Below are 16301 nucleotides of genomic sequence, written 5' to 3'. Positions count from 1 at the left end.
TCGTGTGAGTGCTGCTCTTGTTTTATGCCGTTTCTCTCTGGCCTGGCTGAAGCACTGAAGTCAACTGTTTTGTCATCACCGTGTCATACAGATGGTAACGATGGATCTAACCTGATTCAAATGTCCAAGAACGGCCTCTCAGTGTCAATGGCTTCCTTGTTCTCAGGTACCCTGCAGTGCTCCCCCGGGCACGCGCGCGTGTGTGTGCAAGGTGTGTGTGTGTGTGCACGGGCACACTTCTCTGAAATCTGCCTGGTTTCAGAACTGGGAATTAGTTCCAGTACCATCCAGATGTCAGCAAGAAAAGCTGTGGCAGGATGATGTGGCAGGATGGAGTAGAGCAGAGGCAGAGGAATTCTGCTGTGGGCTCCACCCCCCCAGGGCATTTTGCCGTGCAGTATTTTGGATGTATCAAAAGTGCCTGCTGTGGTCAAGACCTGTCTTGCCTGGGGTAGGACTTCACAGGGCAGTGAAGCTCTGTAGGTGTTGAAGGCTGAGCCTGGGTTAAATGAGAGCAGAGTCCTCTATGATGTGGGACCAGGTCTCCATCCCAAGTGCCTTAGGGAGCATTATCCTACTTGACTTGGCAGAGCTGGCATGCCATAGCTTTGATCTGAACCACAGCCAGCCCTTCCTGTTCTGCTCAGACTTGACTTGTAGTGGAATCATTCTAGAAAGAAGTTCTGGAGGGAGAAGTAGTGAGATCAGACAGGGCATTGGCAGTTTGTTCATGCTGGAGGCCCTAAGCACTGAGATCACATGCAGCTTAGTGTTTTTATTGTTTACAGTAGTACTAGTTAATCCTTCTGGTCTGCTGGCCGTGTTGAAATAACCTTCATGTGCTCCCTGTTTTCTTTAGCAAGGGAGCAGCCTGCTGGGCTGCTGCTGATCTCTCCTGTCTGGTGTTCAGCACCAGCATGTTGCTCCTGCTGGATTTGCTGGTGCTCAGATCTTTTCTGTCAGCCCTGTTGGGTTCACAGACCAGGCTGTGATCCTGGCTGAAGCTGGCACTGGGGTGTGGGGTGATGTCCTTAGATTTGGGGGCTGTTCACAAGCCAGCTGGGGGCTATCCCACCTGGTGATAGCATTGGCAGAGATGTTTTGGGCAGCTAATGATGATTTGGGAGTGTTTGCTGTTAATGTTAGGAAATGAGCGGTGTCCCAGTGCTAGCTCCTGTGGAAGCCTAGGGTCAGATCTGGCTCCCTCTGCCATCCCTGAGACCATGTCAGTGCCTGAGTGTGCTGGCTCTGCCTTCCCATAGCACCTGGCCCACTCTGTGCTGCGTGTGCCCTCCCGTTTGCTCATGTTTGTCATAGTCTAGGACCATGCGGGACCTTCCTGCGCAGAGCAGAAGGCACCGGAGCATGGCAGGTGTGTCTGACTGGTGTCCTACAAGGTTATGAGGCTGTTTGCCTGAATTCCTTGTTTTCTGCAGCTAGAATTCAGTTTGCATGACCTAGATACATGGATTCCTTAACATTAGGATGCTTTTGGGTGCCTGTTTTAGCAATGGATGTCAAACAGTGAAGGTCAAGCATCCAAGCTGAATTCCAGTAGTGTGAGTCTGTAAATTTGCAGGACTTACTCCCTTTGTTGCTAGGGCAGTCCTGCTCTCTGTAGGAAAGCTCGGAGCAGGGGGACACTCCTTGCTCAGCCTGTGACTGCTTTGGCTCACAGGCTGTGATTCCCTTGGCCTCAGTGTGCAGTTGATGCCTGGCTGGGATCATGTGGGCTCTCTGCAGAGTTGTGTTAGTCAGCCTGCTTGGGGAATAGGAGCAGGGACCCTGAGCTGTGCCTCCCCATGCCAGGCACTGGGGCAGGGGAAGCTACAGGCTTTTTTGTGGGGGTGGTGTGGTCACTGCAGACCATTCCTAGAGCTCCCCAGAGGTACAAAACAGGAGACCTGCTGGGATGAAGGTTTTGGCTTTGGCCACTCTTCTGTCCTGACCTGTAGTACCTTCACCTTGCATGCTCTCTTCCCTTTTCTGGGAGCCTTATCTGCCATGAAGCAGGGTTTCTGTCTATTTTTGTCTGCATCGTACAACTACGAGTGTCATGACACAGGGGTCTTCTACTGTTGAGATGGATTCCCGGTTAGGGTTTAACCTGCTGGAGTGAAAAAAAGATGAGTGTAAAAGGTACCTCTGGGTATTGCCTGCTACTGGAGCTGCAGGGCAGCCCAGGACTCTTTGGGAGCTGATGGAGGGGTGGAGGGAGCACAACTCCAATGTCCTGCACCTTATCTTGGACCCTTCCCTCCTCAGGAGATGAGTCTGTGACCTCTGCAGAGGGCTGGCCTCATGGCTGCTGGCCCTTTCTCTGCAGGGATGCTGATGTGTCTGGGCAGTGCTGGGCACAGGCTACCAGCCCTGGCTGTGCAGTCAACTGACAAGCTGTGGCTTGGCCAGTGTCTGATCTTAGAGGTTGCAGTCAAGTAGAGAGAAGGGCTCTGCATCCCATTGCTAATCCTTTCCAGCATCTATACTGTGTGTAGAGAGCTACTAAACCTTCTTGCTAGCCCTGCAGTCCTGCCCTCCTGTGTGTGTTCTGTTTCAGGCCCTGTCACTGCTAGGACTTGATGTGTGACCTGTACCAGCAGCCACTTGTCTCCCCCAAACCTGAGGCTGGCTGTTCACAGCATCCCACCATGCCTTTCCCTTGTAATTCCAACAGCTGACTGATTAGACTGCACCCCTCCTTACTGCTCAGTGCCACTGGTAGAAGTTGATGCTGTAGTTCACATGCTTTTGAATAGCTTGATGAGTTTTACCTTGAAGCTTTGGTTTGAAATGAGTGTATCCCCCTGCCCTGTCCCATCTGTTCCACCTTGTCTGTTTGTGATTTCAGATGCAGACATCAAGAAGAACCCAGACTCCAGCAGGAAGTCCTTTCTCTCCTCGGACTCCATGTACGTCTTCAACCTCATGGTGACACATCTTGGTACCACATTCTCTTTCCTCAGCTCTGCTCTTCCATGTGCATCAGTTGCTGTTTTGCACTGGAGTAGATATCCCTCCCTCTCTCCCTCCTGCCTTCCCTCCCTCTGTGGGGATCCCTCTGCTCGTGTGGTAAAATACAAAGCTGTGTCAATGGTTGGCAGCTGCTTGGGTAGGTTCACATTGGGAGAGCAGTTTTTTCTGGCTTACACAGGCACTGGCTGTCACTTTGCAGCTTCCCCTGCAAACAGGCACAGGTTTTGCTAAGTGATTCAAGTTTTGCTCACCTTTCTGAACAGTTGTTGTGGTGCCATTAGCCAGCTTTGCTTGGGGGCAGCTGCAAAGACAGAAATCAATCACGGGTATTAATTTTAAGCCTGTGTAGCAGTGCAGAATTACGGTACCAGAGTTGAAGAGAGGATCTTCAGCTTGAGCTGGGACTGGCATGGGGCTGCAAGGAGGGCACAGCGGTGAGATCCAGTACTAACAATTCCTTTGCTGTCTAGATCCCACTCCTTCCTCAATTCAAACTCAGCAGAGGCTGTGGCCATGGGCCTGCTGAAGCAGTTTGAGGGCATGCAGCTCCCAGCTGCCTCTGAATTGGAGTGGCTGGTCCCTGAGCATGATGCCCCGCAGAAGGTAAGGCTGTGAGTTTGTGTCACTGATTGCATTTGATCTTCCCTGAACTCCTGGCTTCAGGCCACTGCTGAGGGGGCTTTGCTTGTCCCAGTGCTCCCTTTGTGGAGCTGGAGGAGCGGGTTTGTCTGGGCTTTGGAGATGGATGCATCCAAGCAGGGTTGTGCCACTGCAGCCTCCCACAGCAGTGTCCAGATCCCTGGAGACAGCCATTCTTCATCCCCCAATTCAGCTGGAGGAGCAACTCGGTGCCTGGCAGTTTTCCAGAGGGCTGCAGTTGCAGGTTTCTGGCAGTCCAGCCAGGTGCACTGCCTTTGCAGTACAAGATAGGGATCTGACCCTCTTGCCTGCCTCTTCCAGCTCCTGCCCATCCCTGACTCTCTGCCTATCTCTCCTGATGATGGAGAACATGCTGACATCTACAAGCTGAGGATTCGGGTGCGCGGAAACCTGGAGTGGGCCCCGCCACGACCGCAGATCATCTTCAATGTTCACCCAGCCCCAGCGTAAGGACACGTGTGGCTGGGGGCTCTCAGGGGATCTGCCCTTTCCATCCCTTATCCATCAACACCGAGGTTGCTTATCCTCTGGTTGCTGGGGTTTCCCCGCTCTCAGACTGGTAAATCCACAGTGGTCACCACTGTGAGATGGTGAGATGGAGCCAGTGCCTGGGATTAGTGCCAGGACACAGAAGGGCTTTTTGCCTTGGATGTGTTGTCCACATAAACCTTCCAGGCCTTCCAGTACCCGTCTTCTGGTGCCAGGTACCATCAGGGCTGGGTCATGCATGTTGTCTTCTATCTCTGGGCAGGAGGAAGGTGGCTGTGGCCAAGCAGAATTACCGCTGTGCAGGTTGTGGCATCCGGACTGATCCTGGTGAGTGCTGGGAGCCTGACCTGTAACTGGAGAGTGCAAACAAGTGGGAAGATGCTGAGTGAGTGGGTGGTGGTAGAGCTCAGCACAAGGTCACTGGGGCAGTGCTGCACTGCCTTTGCCAGCTCTGCCTGCACATTGGTGTGCACCATCCACAGAGGAGTCTCCTCTTCCAGAAGGTCACAGAGCTGGTGGAGGCAAAGAGCAGCCAGCCTGTCCTTTGGAGGGCATTTCAGATCTTGACTCTTGTAACACAAAGTCCTCTGTTGGGTCCTCAAGCTCCCAGCAGGTTCTGTAGCTGCAGAGCTCTTCCCTGAATATGTAGGTAGATGTGGCTGCATGAGACTGGACTATTGGTCCTGAAGGCTTTTGCAGCCAGAGAGTGCTTGCAGACCCCAGTGTTGAGCACTCTGGGCTGGAGGAGATGGCAGCAAGGCAGAGTTCCTTGCTTGTTGGAAATGCTGAGCAGCATTGGGAGTGCAGCATGTGGCTGTGCAGAGGGGAGTGCAGCATGTGGCTGTGCAGAGCCCGTGCCTGGGCTGACCTGCCTGTCTGCCTGGGTTTGGCCAGATTACATCAAGCGGCTGCGGTACTGTGAGTACCTGGGCAAGTATTTCTGCCAGTGCTGCCACGAGAATGCCCAGACCGTCATCCCCAGCCGCATCCTGCGCAAGTGGGACTTCAGCAAGTACTACGTGAGCAACTTCTCCAAAGACCTGCTGAGCAAGATCTGGAGTGACCCACTCTTCAACGTGCAGGCTATCAATTCTGCCCTCTACCAGAAAGTGAAGGCTCTCAACCAAGTGCGGGTAAGACCCTTTCTGTGCCTTCCTGAGTGGGGTTTGGATGACGTGGGTGGCTGCCAACTGTAAACTGTATTTCAGGGAAGCTGGGGAGAAGCAGATGCTTCAGTTTTGGAGGATTAAAACCTCATCAGTATGTGTTTCCATTCCATGTCTTCTTATTTCTTCAGTGGCATAGGAATGTCAAAAGGAATTTGTGGCTGGTATCCAGCTGGGCTTCAATTTATCTCCTGGAGCACAGGATGATGGTTGTGCTTGCCTTGCCCTGCGTGATGTAAACACCTTGGAAACAGGAGAGCAGCAGCTGAGGAGCAGCAGTTATTACAGCAGCACAGGGAATGGGACAAACCTGCTTGGCTGAGGACGGTGCTGTGTTTACTCATTCTTTGTCCCCCCTTCCTCTGCAGCTGCTGAGAATCCAGCTTTTCCACATGAAGAACATGTTCAAGACATGCCGGCTAGCTAAAGAGTGAGTCCTGGGCTGTTTTGCTGTCCTGGTTCTGTCCCCTGGCAATTTGCATTGGGAATCTGTGCAGCCTGTGCATTGTGGGGAGAGAGGGGAGTGGAGGGAGAGAGAAAGCATAAGGAGTGGAGAGAGGGGTCTTAGTGGAGTCACTTTGCTCTGAGCTCTGGTTTCTCTGTCCTTGCAGCCTCCTGGACTCCTTTGACACAGTGCCTGGCCATTTGACAGAGGATTTGCACCTCTACTCGCTGAGTGACTTCAGTGCCATCAAGAAAGGGGACCTGATGCCTCACCTGACAGAGCTCCTGAAGGCAGGCAGCCTGCACATTGACAAGTGCATGGTAAGGCCTCCTCTCCTGCCTCTTGCATGGCTCTGCAGCCTTGGGAGCAGGCTTTGCTGCAAAGATAACTGATGGGGAGGCTTTGGTGTGCCGGGCAGCCACCAGATAACTGATTCAGTGCTAACTCTTCCTGCCTGCTTCATAGAGCTCCTATCTAGCACAAATGGGATATTTGCTCTCATTTTGGCTCTCCCCCACCCCTGACACAGGTTGATTCAGCCTTCCTGTGCTCCATGCTGGGGAAGGGCTGTCCCACATGGTTAGAGCAGGGCACCACATCCTGCTGTCCTGCTCTACTCTACCTTCTGCCTTGACTTCCCAGGGAGGTGAGCATTTAGCTGCCTTTTCCTCATCTTTTCTCCTTCCAGCTGTGCCAAGCCAAAGGCTTCATTTGTGAGTTCTGCCAGAATGAGGATGACATCATCTTCCCCTTTGAGCTCAACAAGTGCAGGACATGTGAAGGTGAGATACTGGGGAACAGCAGGGAGGGGGCAGACCCTGGGGCCACCAAGGTCTGCTTCCAGTTTGAGTGGCATTTGTGCTAGCAAGAGGTAGAGAGCCTTAGCCAGCCAGACCAGAGTGCACTTGTGCATGGCCTGTGTCTGCAACATACTCTCACAGCAGTAGATCAGCATTGTAACAGTGTTTGCTGGCGTGGGGAAGCGTGTAGGTCCCCTCCTGACCACACTGTGTGCTGCCTGCCCTGCCAGCAGCGGGCAGTTGGGGTGTGATTGCAGTGAGCGGGTGTCTGGGAGCCCTGGCTTCCCTGCTGCTGTGCTTACAGGACAGGCTGCAGCCTGCACACAGCTCCCCTGCCCCTGCGTGGATGGCTGGAGCTGACCTTGCAGAACAGAGAGAGCCTGAAGGCTTTATCTCTGTGTCCTTCCTGCATGCTAAGAAATACCTAGGCCCCTTCAGGAGACATCCTCGATAATGCCCAGTATTAATGGCTGAGTAGAGCTTGGTCCTGCATCTTGGGACCAGCCTCTGAACTGGCTTAAAGTGGCTCCTGACTACATGCAAGCCTTGCTTTGGCAGGTGCAGTGCCAGAGAAAACTTGGGGCAAGGTCATTATTGCCTTGGAGTATCAAGGAAGTTTGGGGAGGGACCTTGTGTGGAGCAGAAAACCTCCCTCCTGTGCTTCCAAAGCTTCGTAAGCTAGTGCAGGGACCTGGGGTGTGGAGTGTCAGGCAGTCTGTCAGCCTGCACCAGTGCTCAGCCATGCTCTCCCTCACAGAGTGCAAAGCCTGCTACCACAAATCCTGCTTCAAATCCGCCCGCTGTCCCCGGTGCGAGCGTCTCCAAGCCCGGAGAGAGCTGATGGCCAAGCAGAGCATGGAGTCCTACATCTCGGACTACGAGGATGAGCTGGAGCAGCCGGAGGCAGTGGCAGCCACGTGAGCATGTGCAGCCAAGGAGCAGATCATGGGTTTATTTATGTGCGTGGCCTTCATCACCAGAGACTGAACCACACAGACTGAGGATGAGGAGGACTGTTGGGAGGCTTGGAGCACTGTCTTGAAGGGATCTCTTTTCCCTCATGCAGTAGTGCTGGGCTGGGAAAGGAACATATTCCATCATGTGGATCTGCTCCAGGTGCTCCCACTCCCTGATGCCTTTGCTTGGGGGGAGGCAGCTGCTCCTGCCTGTCCTGCAGGCAGAACAGGGATCTTTTCCGAGCAGTTGTTCATGCTGGACTAGACAGGGCTGTGCTGTCCATCTCTGTGCCCTGCTCTGAGCCGAGCAGGGTCCCCTGCAGGGTCAGCATTTCCTGCTCATCAGCTGTATACTAGGAAGCTCTGGTCACATCTGCTCCTTGGAGGAGGAAATCAGGTCTCAGTCCTCTGATCCTCCATTCTGCTGCTGGGGGTTGTGTGCATGGAGGGAGGGTGGGGGTTTGGGGTTGGTTGTACATTTAACAGCTCCCTTTCTCAAATGTGCTGTGGGACACTGCTGGAGAGCAGTTGCTCTCACTCCAGAGTCAGAGCAGAGGAGGTGGCAATGATGAAAATGCCATCTCCCTGTGCTGCAGAGGGACACTGCTGCTGGAGCAGCTGCACAAGTGGATGTGCTGATGGACTTTTGGCCGGCAGATCCCCATGGCTCCACAGAAATCTGCCTCCATGGGATACGGTGAGGCTTCTGACCCTACTTCCTTCTCATGCTGCCAGTGTCCTACCAGGGAGACATGTCCTCCTCTAAGGATGACATGGGACCTCACTCTTGTGGCACCAGGACCTGCCTTGTGTGGAGCTGCCTTTCTGCCCGAGACCTGTTGGGATGCAGGTGAAGGCTCATGCCTCCAGCTGCATCCCCAAGCCTCTGTCTTGGTTTGTTGTTTTAGGTTGGTTTTTTTTTTTTTTAATCTGCTGGATTTGGTTTTATTTTTTTTAATGTGGTTGTTTGTATTTTTAACTGTGTGTTCCCTCTCAAGGAGGTGCTGCTTGAAATGCCTCCTTAGGGGGTATGTGATCTGCTTGGGACTCACCAGTATAAATCTCCAGGGCTGTCCTGCTCCTGGTTCCTCACCCTGGATGGAACTGGTCCCCTCTCCCAGCAGATCTCCTGCTTCCCTTGGGAGAGGAGGGGTCCCTGAGCCAGGCAAAGCCTTGAAGCTTCCCAGCTGTGCTGTGGTGAGATGGTCAGGCAGCCTGCTTGCAGTGGGGATACCCAGGAGGAGAGCGGTTTGGCATTGGGGTGCTGCCAAGGTCTGGTTCCTCGCTGATGTAGAGCCACCTGCCATGAGTGACAGCTCTGCAGGGTCAGGGTCAGACCCAGTGGGATAAGGTGAGCTCTGTGCCCAGTTAAGGAGGTGCCTCTGCATCGTGGGGGGATGTTTTAGCCATGGCATACCCAGCACCACCTCAGCATGGGTGGGATGTGGGGTGTTAGGAAGGATGGTGTGGCCTGTGTACGTGCAAGGAGGGTGTTGAGGGACCAGAGAGCAATGCACTGGCAGGAGGCCTCAAAGGGCAGTGGCTCTTTCAGGACATGTCCTGATTTGAGGCTGGGATGTGACCCCTCATGGGCTCTCCCTGTGGGGGCAGCAGGGCTGGGGAGAGGGGAAGAGGCAGGGGCCAGGAGAGGTGGCCGCAGGGCTTGCTCAGGGAGGGTGGCTGCAAGCCTTGCAGCTGGGGGCCAAGCTGCCGCACAGCAGCATCTCTCCCCTGCCTGCAGCATCCTGACAAAGTCCTGGAAGCAGGGTTCAGCTCCCCACTTGCCCCCCCAGGGTTTTTGCTGCCTTGTGTCTTGCTTCTGCTTGTTTTCCCCCAGAGCAGCTGCTCTTCTGCTCACTCTGCAAGCCCTGGGGCTACCAGATGTTGGTCTGCCTTGGTCTTGCCTGTCTCCAAGCCCAAGCCAAGCCCTCCTGTTGCTGCTCGGACCTGGGAACCCCTTCCCTGGAGTTGCCTCAGCAGCACACCTCCATCCACCCTATTTTGTTTGAAGCACTTTAATGTCATGGGACAGCAGCTGAGAGGCTGCCCAGATCCCTTTCTCAAAGCACTGAGTACTTTTAGAGAAGAGGGAAGGAATTCTGGCTTGTTATTCTGGCCATGGACTGTGTGCGGAAGCAGCAGGACTCGCAAACCTGGCAAAGGTCTCCAGGGCAAGATTGTGCCCAGCACTGACACTGCTGCCCAGCACTGACCGCTACAACTAACACTGGAACTGGCCAAGACAGGGAAGCTCTTTGGGAGGGAGAGCTGGGGGCTGCCCTGGCCTTCAACTGGAGCTCTCACAACGGGATTATTATTGCACAGCACAACAATTAAAATGCCGTCCTCAATAAACTAAGTTAATAAGGAGTCTGGTTGTGTTGTGACATTGTTTCAGGTGGGGTAATGGTGTGTATCCCACCTGGAGGTGATGGGGCAGGCAGGGAGTGCTGCTGATGGCAAGGAGAAATGGAAGGGACAGCTTGTGCAGCTGGTGATGCAGTCACTGGGAGGGGGTTATTGTCACTACCCCGTGACTAATTAATCTGGTTTGTGGCCTCCGCCTGCAAACTGCCCACTGGACTCAGGGCAGGAGGTACAAGCCACTGAACAAGGGGCTCTCTGTAATGCCTGTTCCCTTCCAGAGCCTGCTTTGGCTGCTGTCAGAGGGGCCCATGGGCCTGGCCTTGGCTGCCCTGTCAGTGCTTGCATCCCCATTCCCCGCTGCCCGGCTCTCCCTTCACAGCAGTGTTGTGCATGTCCCCATAAACACCATCAATGCAGGTGATACAAACTGTAAACTTTAAAACAACTGTTGAAAGATGGGTCTGACAGCCCAGCACTGGCTTCACGAAGAGCCTCTTCCTGGGGGCTTTTTCCTAGAAACACCTTGCTCAGCCCAAATCTCAGCTGTGGTTACCAGCAGCAGTGGCGACCTGGGCTTCTCCTGAGGACAGTGGTCGTAACAAAGGCTTCTGGCAGGCACAGGCATGCTGAAGATGGGCTCTCACAGCTGCCAGCAAACCTGTGGCAGCAGGAGGGCTCCAGCAGCTGCCCCAGTGTGGCAGCTTGAGCAGCAGCTGATGGCAAAGACTTGCAAAACCTTGGAGCTTGCTGCTGCTGCAGGGAGCCCTTCAGCATCCCGGGGTGATCCCTGCCCTGGGTGATCACTGCAAGCTGGCAGCTTGGCAAAGGCACACGTGCCCCAGCACAGAGGGTCACTGGGAGTGTGTGGGGGCGTAGCGACGCTCAAATTGGTCCACATCGAACTTGCGCTTGCAGCCGGCGTAGTTCATGTAGCGAATCTTCCCAAAGATGGCCCGCTCCGCCCAGCCCTGGTCATGAATGCCACAGATGGACCACAGGCAGCCTGCTGGGCACAGGGACAAAGCGTCAGCTCTTCCCTTGCTCAGAGGCACCCAGAGAGCAAGTGGCATGTGGGTGCAAACCAGGATGCACTGGAGTTGCCTGCAGAGAGCACCCACTGCAGCCTTGGCCATCACAGCTAAGGCCTCCCACCCCATGCCCCCATCCTGCAGCTTGCCTACGTATCCATTGGGGTCCCTCCCGTCCAGCTCGTAGCGGTCATTGAGGTAGATGGCAAACTGCAGGGCCTCCTCAGGGGAGCGCGTCCACTCCAGGATCTTCTTGGCCCAGTACATCCGCAGGAAGCCGTGCATCTTGCCCTCCTGGACCATTTGTAGCTGTGGGGATAGGAACAGCCATAAGGGTCAGTCCGTGGTAGGTCACCTCTACACCTCTACCCCTCAGAAAAAAGCTCAGCATTTTGTGGGGAAGATGGAGGGCAGTACCTGGGCAGCATTCCAGAGTGGGTCATGTGTGGTCCCCTGCTCCAGCTCCTGCAGACTGTAGAGATAAGGCCTCTTGTCTTTGGCATGGAGCTTCAGGGTGGTTTGTGCCCAGTCATAGGCACCTGTGAGCAAGAGATGAAGAGCAACACTGAGCAACCTGTTCTGTAGGGTCCTGAGAATGGGGCTACTGAGGGCACTGTGCCCTAGAGGCACCAGTCTTGAAGAGGGTACTCGCCAGCTGCTGTCCTACCTCCAGAAGGGACCAAATGATGGGACATTAGTGCCCCCACAGCCCTTCTAGCAGAAAGGGCATTGCCAAGTTGGAGTGACCAGTTGGGTACCCAGCACGGCCCACGTGACCCGGGATGTTACCCTGCACGGTGTCGTAGTTCTCATTGTAGTAGCAGAAGTTTTCAGCCAGCTCCCGCCGCACCACAGCCTCCTCCACAAATGCATCCACTGAGTCCTTGTACGTGCGCCGGTGCTTCTGCACCTCCAGGATGGCTCGTTGGGTGGAAACCTGGCCTGGGGACATGGAGAAGCAGCAAATCAGGCTGCTGGTCCAAGCCACAATGCTCAGGCCTGCTGCAGAGTGGGAAGCCTGGGACACTCACCAAAGTGAAGCCACGGGGACAGATTGCTGAGAGCCGCCTTGTTGGGATCATTCCTGTGGGTGCTGAAGAATTTCAGCCGCTCTGCAATGAAGGACTTCAGCACAGCCAGTCCTGCAGCTGTGCCAGGGGTTGCCCACTCCACCTCCTTCACAGTGTGGTCCACCTGCAAGCTGGAATAACAGGCCTCCCAAGCGATGGGCTGGGCGGCAGCCAAACAGTGAGTGCATCTGCAGAATCTCTTCAGTGAGGGCTGCCCTGAGTGTTGTATCTCCAACCAGCAAGTCCCCAGCCCATGCCAGCCTCCTCCTCTTAACTAGCCCTCTGCATGGCAGAGATGTGGGAACCTGATGAATGAGGTGGGAACCTCCCTCTCCCCAGGGCATCCTCATCTCCACACCATCTGTGTGTGACCTCAGGCAGGTCACTGTCCTTATTCCCTACCAACCCCTCCCAGGATCAAAAAATATCTGTGAAACACTCTGGGACCAGCCCGTGGATGGGTTTGGAGTGTCTCCTGCTGGTACCTCTGCTGGGCAGCAGGGGGAATGTGGGTGACGAACAACAGGGGGAAATTCAGTGAGGAACTCAGGTAGCTGAGCGTGGATCTTGCCCCGGATGGTCCTGGCGCTGTACTCCTGCTTGGGGGAGGCGACCCAGCAGGGCACGATGTTGTGGGCATCAACCTGGGAAGCAAAGCCACGGAGAAGGGCGTGAGAAGCAAACAGTCCTGACGACATGATACACATGCTCTCTGCTCAGGTCACTCCAGTTCGCAAGACACAGGAGACAAGTTTGTCCCACATCTCACCAGCCAGAGTGCTCCATTCCCACAGTGCTGGCACCCACCTGTGCAAATGGCACATCCTCTGGCAACCGTTCCCTGACGTCCTCCACCCACTGCCGGGGCAGGCGGAGGGGACTGAAGTCTGTCACCAGCCCACCCACACCATGCTCCACCACAAACGTGGGCAGCACGTCCTTGGCATAGCCCAGCAGCAAGTGGAAGGAGATGTTCAACTCTGCACACTCCTGCAGTGACAAGGAAATGGCTGTGGGACAGTTCATGGCTCTAGAGATCCCACCCCACCACCATCTCCTGAAGGGATGGATCTGCCTCCCCCACTTCCCCAGGAGCCCTGTGCCACCCAGCGTGGACATCCCCTGGCCGTACCTCCGCCACCTCCTGCAGGCCCCTCAGCATGAACCTGTAGTGGCGGATGGTGGCCTCCAGGAATTTGGGCACCAGGCAGAAGCAGACATGCAGAGGCAGCTCCTGTTTGAGGGCCAGGCGCTGGGCGTAGAGGAAAGCCCAGTTATCTGGGGGAAAAGTACACAGGGCGGCGTCAGGAGAGTGCTTCACTGATGGGATGGAGTTTCACAGGAAGTTTCCCCCCACACCTCCCTGTAGAGAGTGGGGCCAGCTCCAAAGTTACCGAAGGAGGGAACCAGCGCTTTTACCACCCATGGGAGCCCCTTCCACCAGCTGGTTCGCACCTTGCACTCGCTGATCCCGGCACATCCAGTAAAGGATGCACCGAGCATCGTCCTTTAGGTCCGATCCCTGCGAGACAAGGCGAACCCGCTTTTTGTTGTACTTGAACTCTCGAACGGACGGGGCCGCCTTCCGACGGGCCTCCTGTATCGCCTCCTCTTCCTCCGTCCTCCTCCGAGACACGGGTGGCACCTCCGTGACCTCGGCCTTTCGCTTCCCTTGTCCCCGCCGCATCCTCAGCACCGCCCGGAGCAGCGTGGTTGCGTGCGGCCGCTGCGAGAGGAAACCAGGCCGGACTGAGCTCCCGCGCTTCCTTGCGAATCCCGGACCCCGGTCCGCCCCCAGAGCCCGGGGGATGCTGGTCCCCTGCCCATCCTGGTCCTCGGGAAGCGGGGGATAACGGTGTTCCGGTCCCCGGCCCGATCCGCTCCTGGTCCCGATACCCGGGGTCCTGACCCCGACCCCGATCCCGACCCCGACCCCGATCCCGACCCCGGCCCCGATCCCGACCTCGATCCCGACGCCGATGCCGATGCCAGTCCCTACCTGGCAGCCACGCGGCCCTCGAGTGTTACACAAGCCGTGGGCGTGTGCGAAGGGCGTGTCCAGGGGTGTGGCCGTGCCCCGAGGGGCGGCTCCGCGCCCGGGACCGCCCCCCGCACACGGGCGCCGGTGCTGCACCGATGTCTCCGGCGCGCCCAAGGCGCTGCACCTGCCCCGGGAGGGGGGCCAGTGCCCGCTGGTGCCTCCCCTCCCTGCCCCCGGGAACAAGGAAGCAGCTCCAACTACCTTCAGCCATCACTCGGCAGCGTAGTTCCCCGCTGCCACCTTCCCCACGCTCTGTGTCCTCAGGTCCCCCACCTTGCAAGGCGTTGGGGTGCTGGCTGTGGACATGACTGGGGGCACGGGAGGGCTGCCCCTGCTGCTGCTGAGCCTTGCTGTGCTGGATCTCCCGCTGGGTAAGGGCTGAGCGGTATGTGGAGCTATCCAAGGGGTGGGGGGTGAGTGAGCAGCATTGTTCTGCAGGGTGGTGGGTGGCCCTCGGGTGGCTTTACTCACAGAGGTGAAACACTGTGGGTGTTGTTTGTTCTCCAACATCTCAGCCCTGTCCTAGTGAGCAAACAGGGCAGTGGTTTATAGAACACAAGCAACAAGCTCTATTTCTTTTGCCTCTGATGGGGGTCTCCATTTGGGAAGAGAAGACCTTAGGCCCAGCTGACCCCCTTGCTGAGCCTTGGTCCCTGCTGGGCTCATTGCCTTTGCTACAACCTGCCCAGTAGCACCAAATGGCCCTGCCCAGATGGCAACCTCACTGGGATGTACTAGGCCTGGAAAACTTCAAATGCCATCCCAACATTTGCACTTGATGCAAAGTAAGAGCAATGTTGAGTTGAGAACTGGGAATAAACCTGGGGCTTGTACCTCCTGAGAATCTTGAACTACAGCTGTAGGTCCCCTCCTGCTGCATCCCTCAACCCCCTCCCAAAGCTTTTGTGGGTCGCAGCAGGTCTCTCATGGACTCGCCCTGAGCTGCAAGCTGGGATTTGTTCCTTTGTGGGGCTGCTTCACCCGTTGCCATTATTTACACCCACCGCTATCAGTTCCTGACTATCTGCAGTGCAGAGGGTTTGTGTAAACTGCTGCTGCTGCATTTCCAGCCCGTCTCATGGTCACCAGTTCCTGCTTGGCTCTTCCTGTCAGACGGGTTTGTCTGACTTCCTCCAGGCATGGGTGAAGATGGTGGAATGGGTCTTAGGACTGGCGCCTAGAGGAGTTTCTGTCCTGAAAGCAGCAATGGCCATGGCTTGTTCCTGCTTTGCCAGGCTGGGGATTTACGTGGTCTGATTGTCATGTTGCTATTCAGGGAATCCACGTGCTTGATCCATGCAGGACAGGGAATTCCCACTCCTGATGATCCATGGCTGATGCAAGGCTTGGGCAGTTCATGGTGGTGGTAATATAGCACCATCCATCCCCAGCAGAGCCATGGTCCCAGCCTTTCACTGCCAGCCCTTGTGTGCCCTCTCCCACCTCTTTGCAGGGACCGCTGTCAAAGACGTGACAATCCCTGCATCCCTGACTATCCCAACCTCCTTGATACCCACAGAGACCACGGCACTGCTGCCCAACACCACCTCAAGCACTGCAGCAACCTTCCCTCCCTCCCGACATGCAACCTCCACCCCAGGGATGCCAATGGGTAACTTTACACCCAGTGCTTCTACGGCTCAGCAGAGTAGCCCGGCAGCCTCCAACACCACCACACCACAGGTGAGGGGCAGCACAGCTCACAGCACCCCTGTGTCACCTGGGCTGGGACCTGCCACCACCAGCAGCACCCCAGCACAGCTGGAACCCACCACCAGCAGCACCCCAGCACAGCTGGAACCCACCACCAGCAACACCCCAGCACGGCTGGAACCCACTACCAGCAGTACCACAGCAAGGCTGGGGCTCGCCACCACCAGCAGTACCTCAACAGGGCTGGGGCTCACCACCACCAGCAGTACCACAGCATGGCTGGAACCCACCAGCAGCGGTACCACAGCAAGGCTGGGGCTCACCACCACCAGCACACCAGCTCCAACCTCCATGGCCATGACACCCAACTGTGACAAGATGACCACTTTCACGTCTGTGGGGACCAGCACAGCCCTGGCTGTCAGCTCATTTGGAGTTGAAATGAGCATGCTGCCTCCCCCCACCTCTACTCTTCTCTCCTCCACCTTGGTGGGCACCACGTTTGGCACCAGCACCCACCAAGGGCCAGCCACAACCACACTGCTTGACAACACATTCCCAGGGACCAGCAGCACCTCTTCTATCACTCCAGCAGTGACAGACACTTCAGACGAGCCCTCGATGTCCCCATCACACACCACAGTCTCCCTTGT

The 16301-nt window shown here is 56.0% G+C and overlaps 2 protein-coding genes across 6 annotated transcripts in view; one reads left to right on the top strand and one right to left on the bottom strand.

Annotated features, from left to right (window-relative positions):
* Positions 1 to 7911, top strand: part of RUBCN (rubicon autophagy regulator) — a gene marked incomplete at its 5' end in the record, with an annotated part of 28762 nt that extends 20851 nt beyond the window's left edge. For 4 of the 5 annotated variants that reach the window (XM_082287830.1, XM_082287828.1, XM_082287829.1 and 1 more), the window contains 10 exons: positions 92 to 166; positions 2849 to 2909; positions 3444 to 3576; positions 3934 to 4079; positions 4385 to 4449; positions 5017 to 5255; positions 5657 to 5718; positions 5900 to 6053; positions 6422 to 6515; positions 7291 to 7911. In XM_082287830.1, the coding sequence (XP_082143956.1) occupies positions 92 to 166; positions 2849 to 2909; positions 3444 to 3576; positions 3934 to 4079; positions 4385 to 4449; positions 5017 to 5255; positions 5657 to 5718; positions 5900 to 6053; positions 6422 to 6515; positions 7291 to 7454 (1193 nt within the window). In that variant the 3' untranslated portion in view covers positions 7455 to 7911. The remainder of the gene's footprint in view (positions 1 to 91; positions 167 to 2848; positions 2910 to 3443; positions 3577 to 3933; positions 4080 to 4384; positions 4450 to 5016; positions 5256 to 5656; positions 5719 to 5899; positions 6054 to 6421; positions 6516 to 7290) is intronic. The other variant, XM_082287827.1, reaches the window with a different exon arrangement.
* A 2796-nt stretch (positions 7912 to 10707) lies between these two features.
* On the bottom strand, positions 10708 to 13641 carry LOC309576822 (deoxyribodipyrimidine photo-lyase-like; the record flags this gene model as incomplete). The annotated part of the gene is made up of 9 exons (XM_082288369.1): positions 10708 to 10859; positions 11034 to 11193; positions 11302 to 11423; positions 11674 to 11826; positions 11916 to 12114; positions 12440 to 12598; positions 12762 to 12944; positions 13087 to 13232; positions 13410 to 13641. The coding sequence occupies 9 exons, from the start codon at positions 13639 to 13641 to the stop codon at positions 10708 to 10710; spliced, it is 1506 nt and encodes a 501-aa protein (XP_082144495.1).
* Between the last annotated feature and the right edge of the window lie 2660 nt (positions 13642 to 16301).

This window comes from Coloeus monedula, assembly GCF_965178545.1.
Source record: "Coloeus monedula genome assembly, chromosome: 10".
NCBI classification, from domain to species: Eukaryota; Metazoa; Chordata; class Aves; order Passeriformes; family Corvidae; genus Coloeus; species Coloeus monedula.
This window is presented reverse-complemented; position numbering and strand designations above follow the sequence as displayed.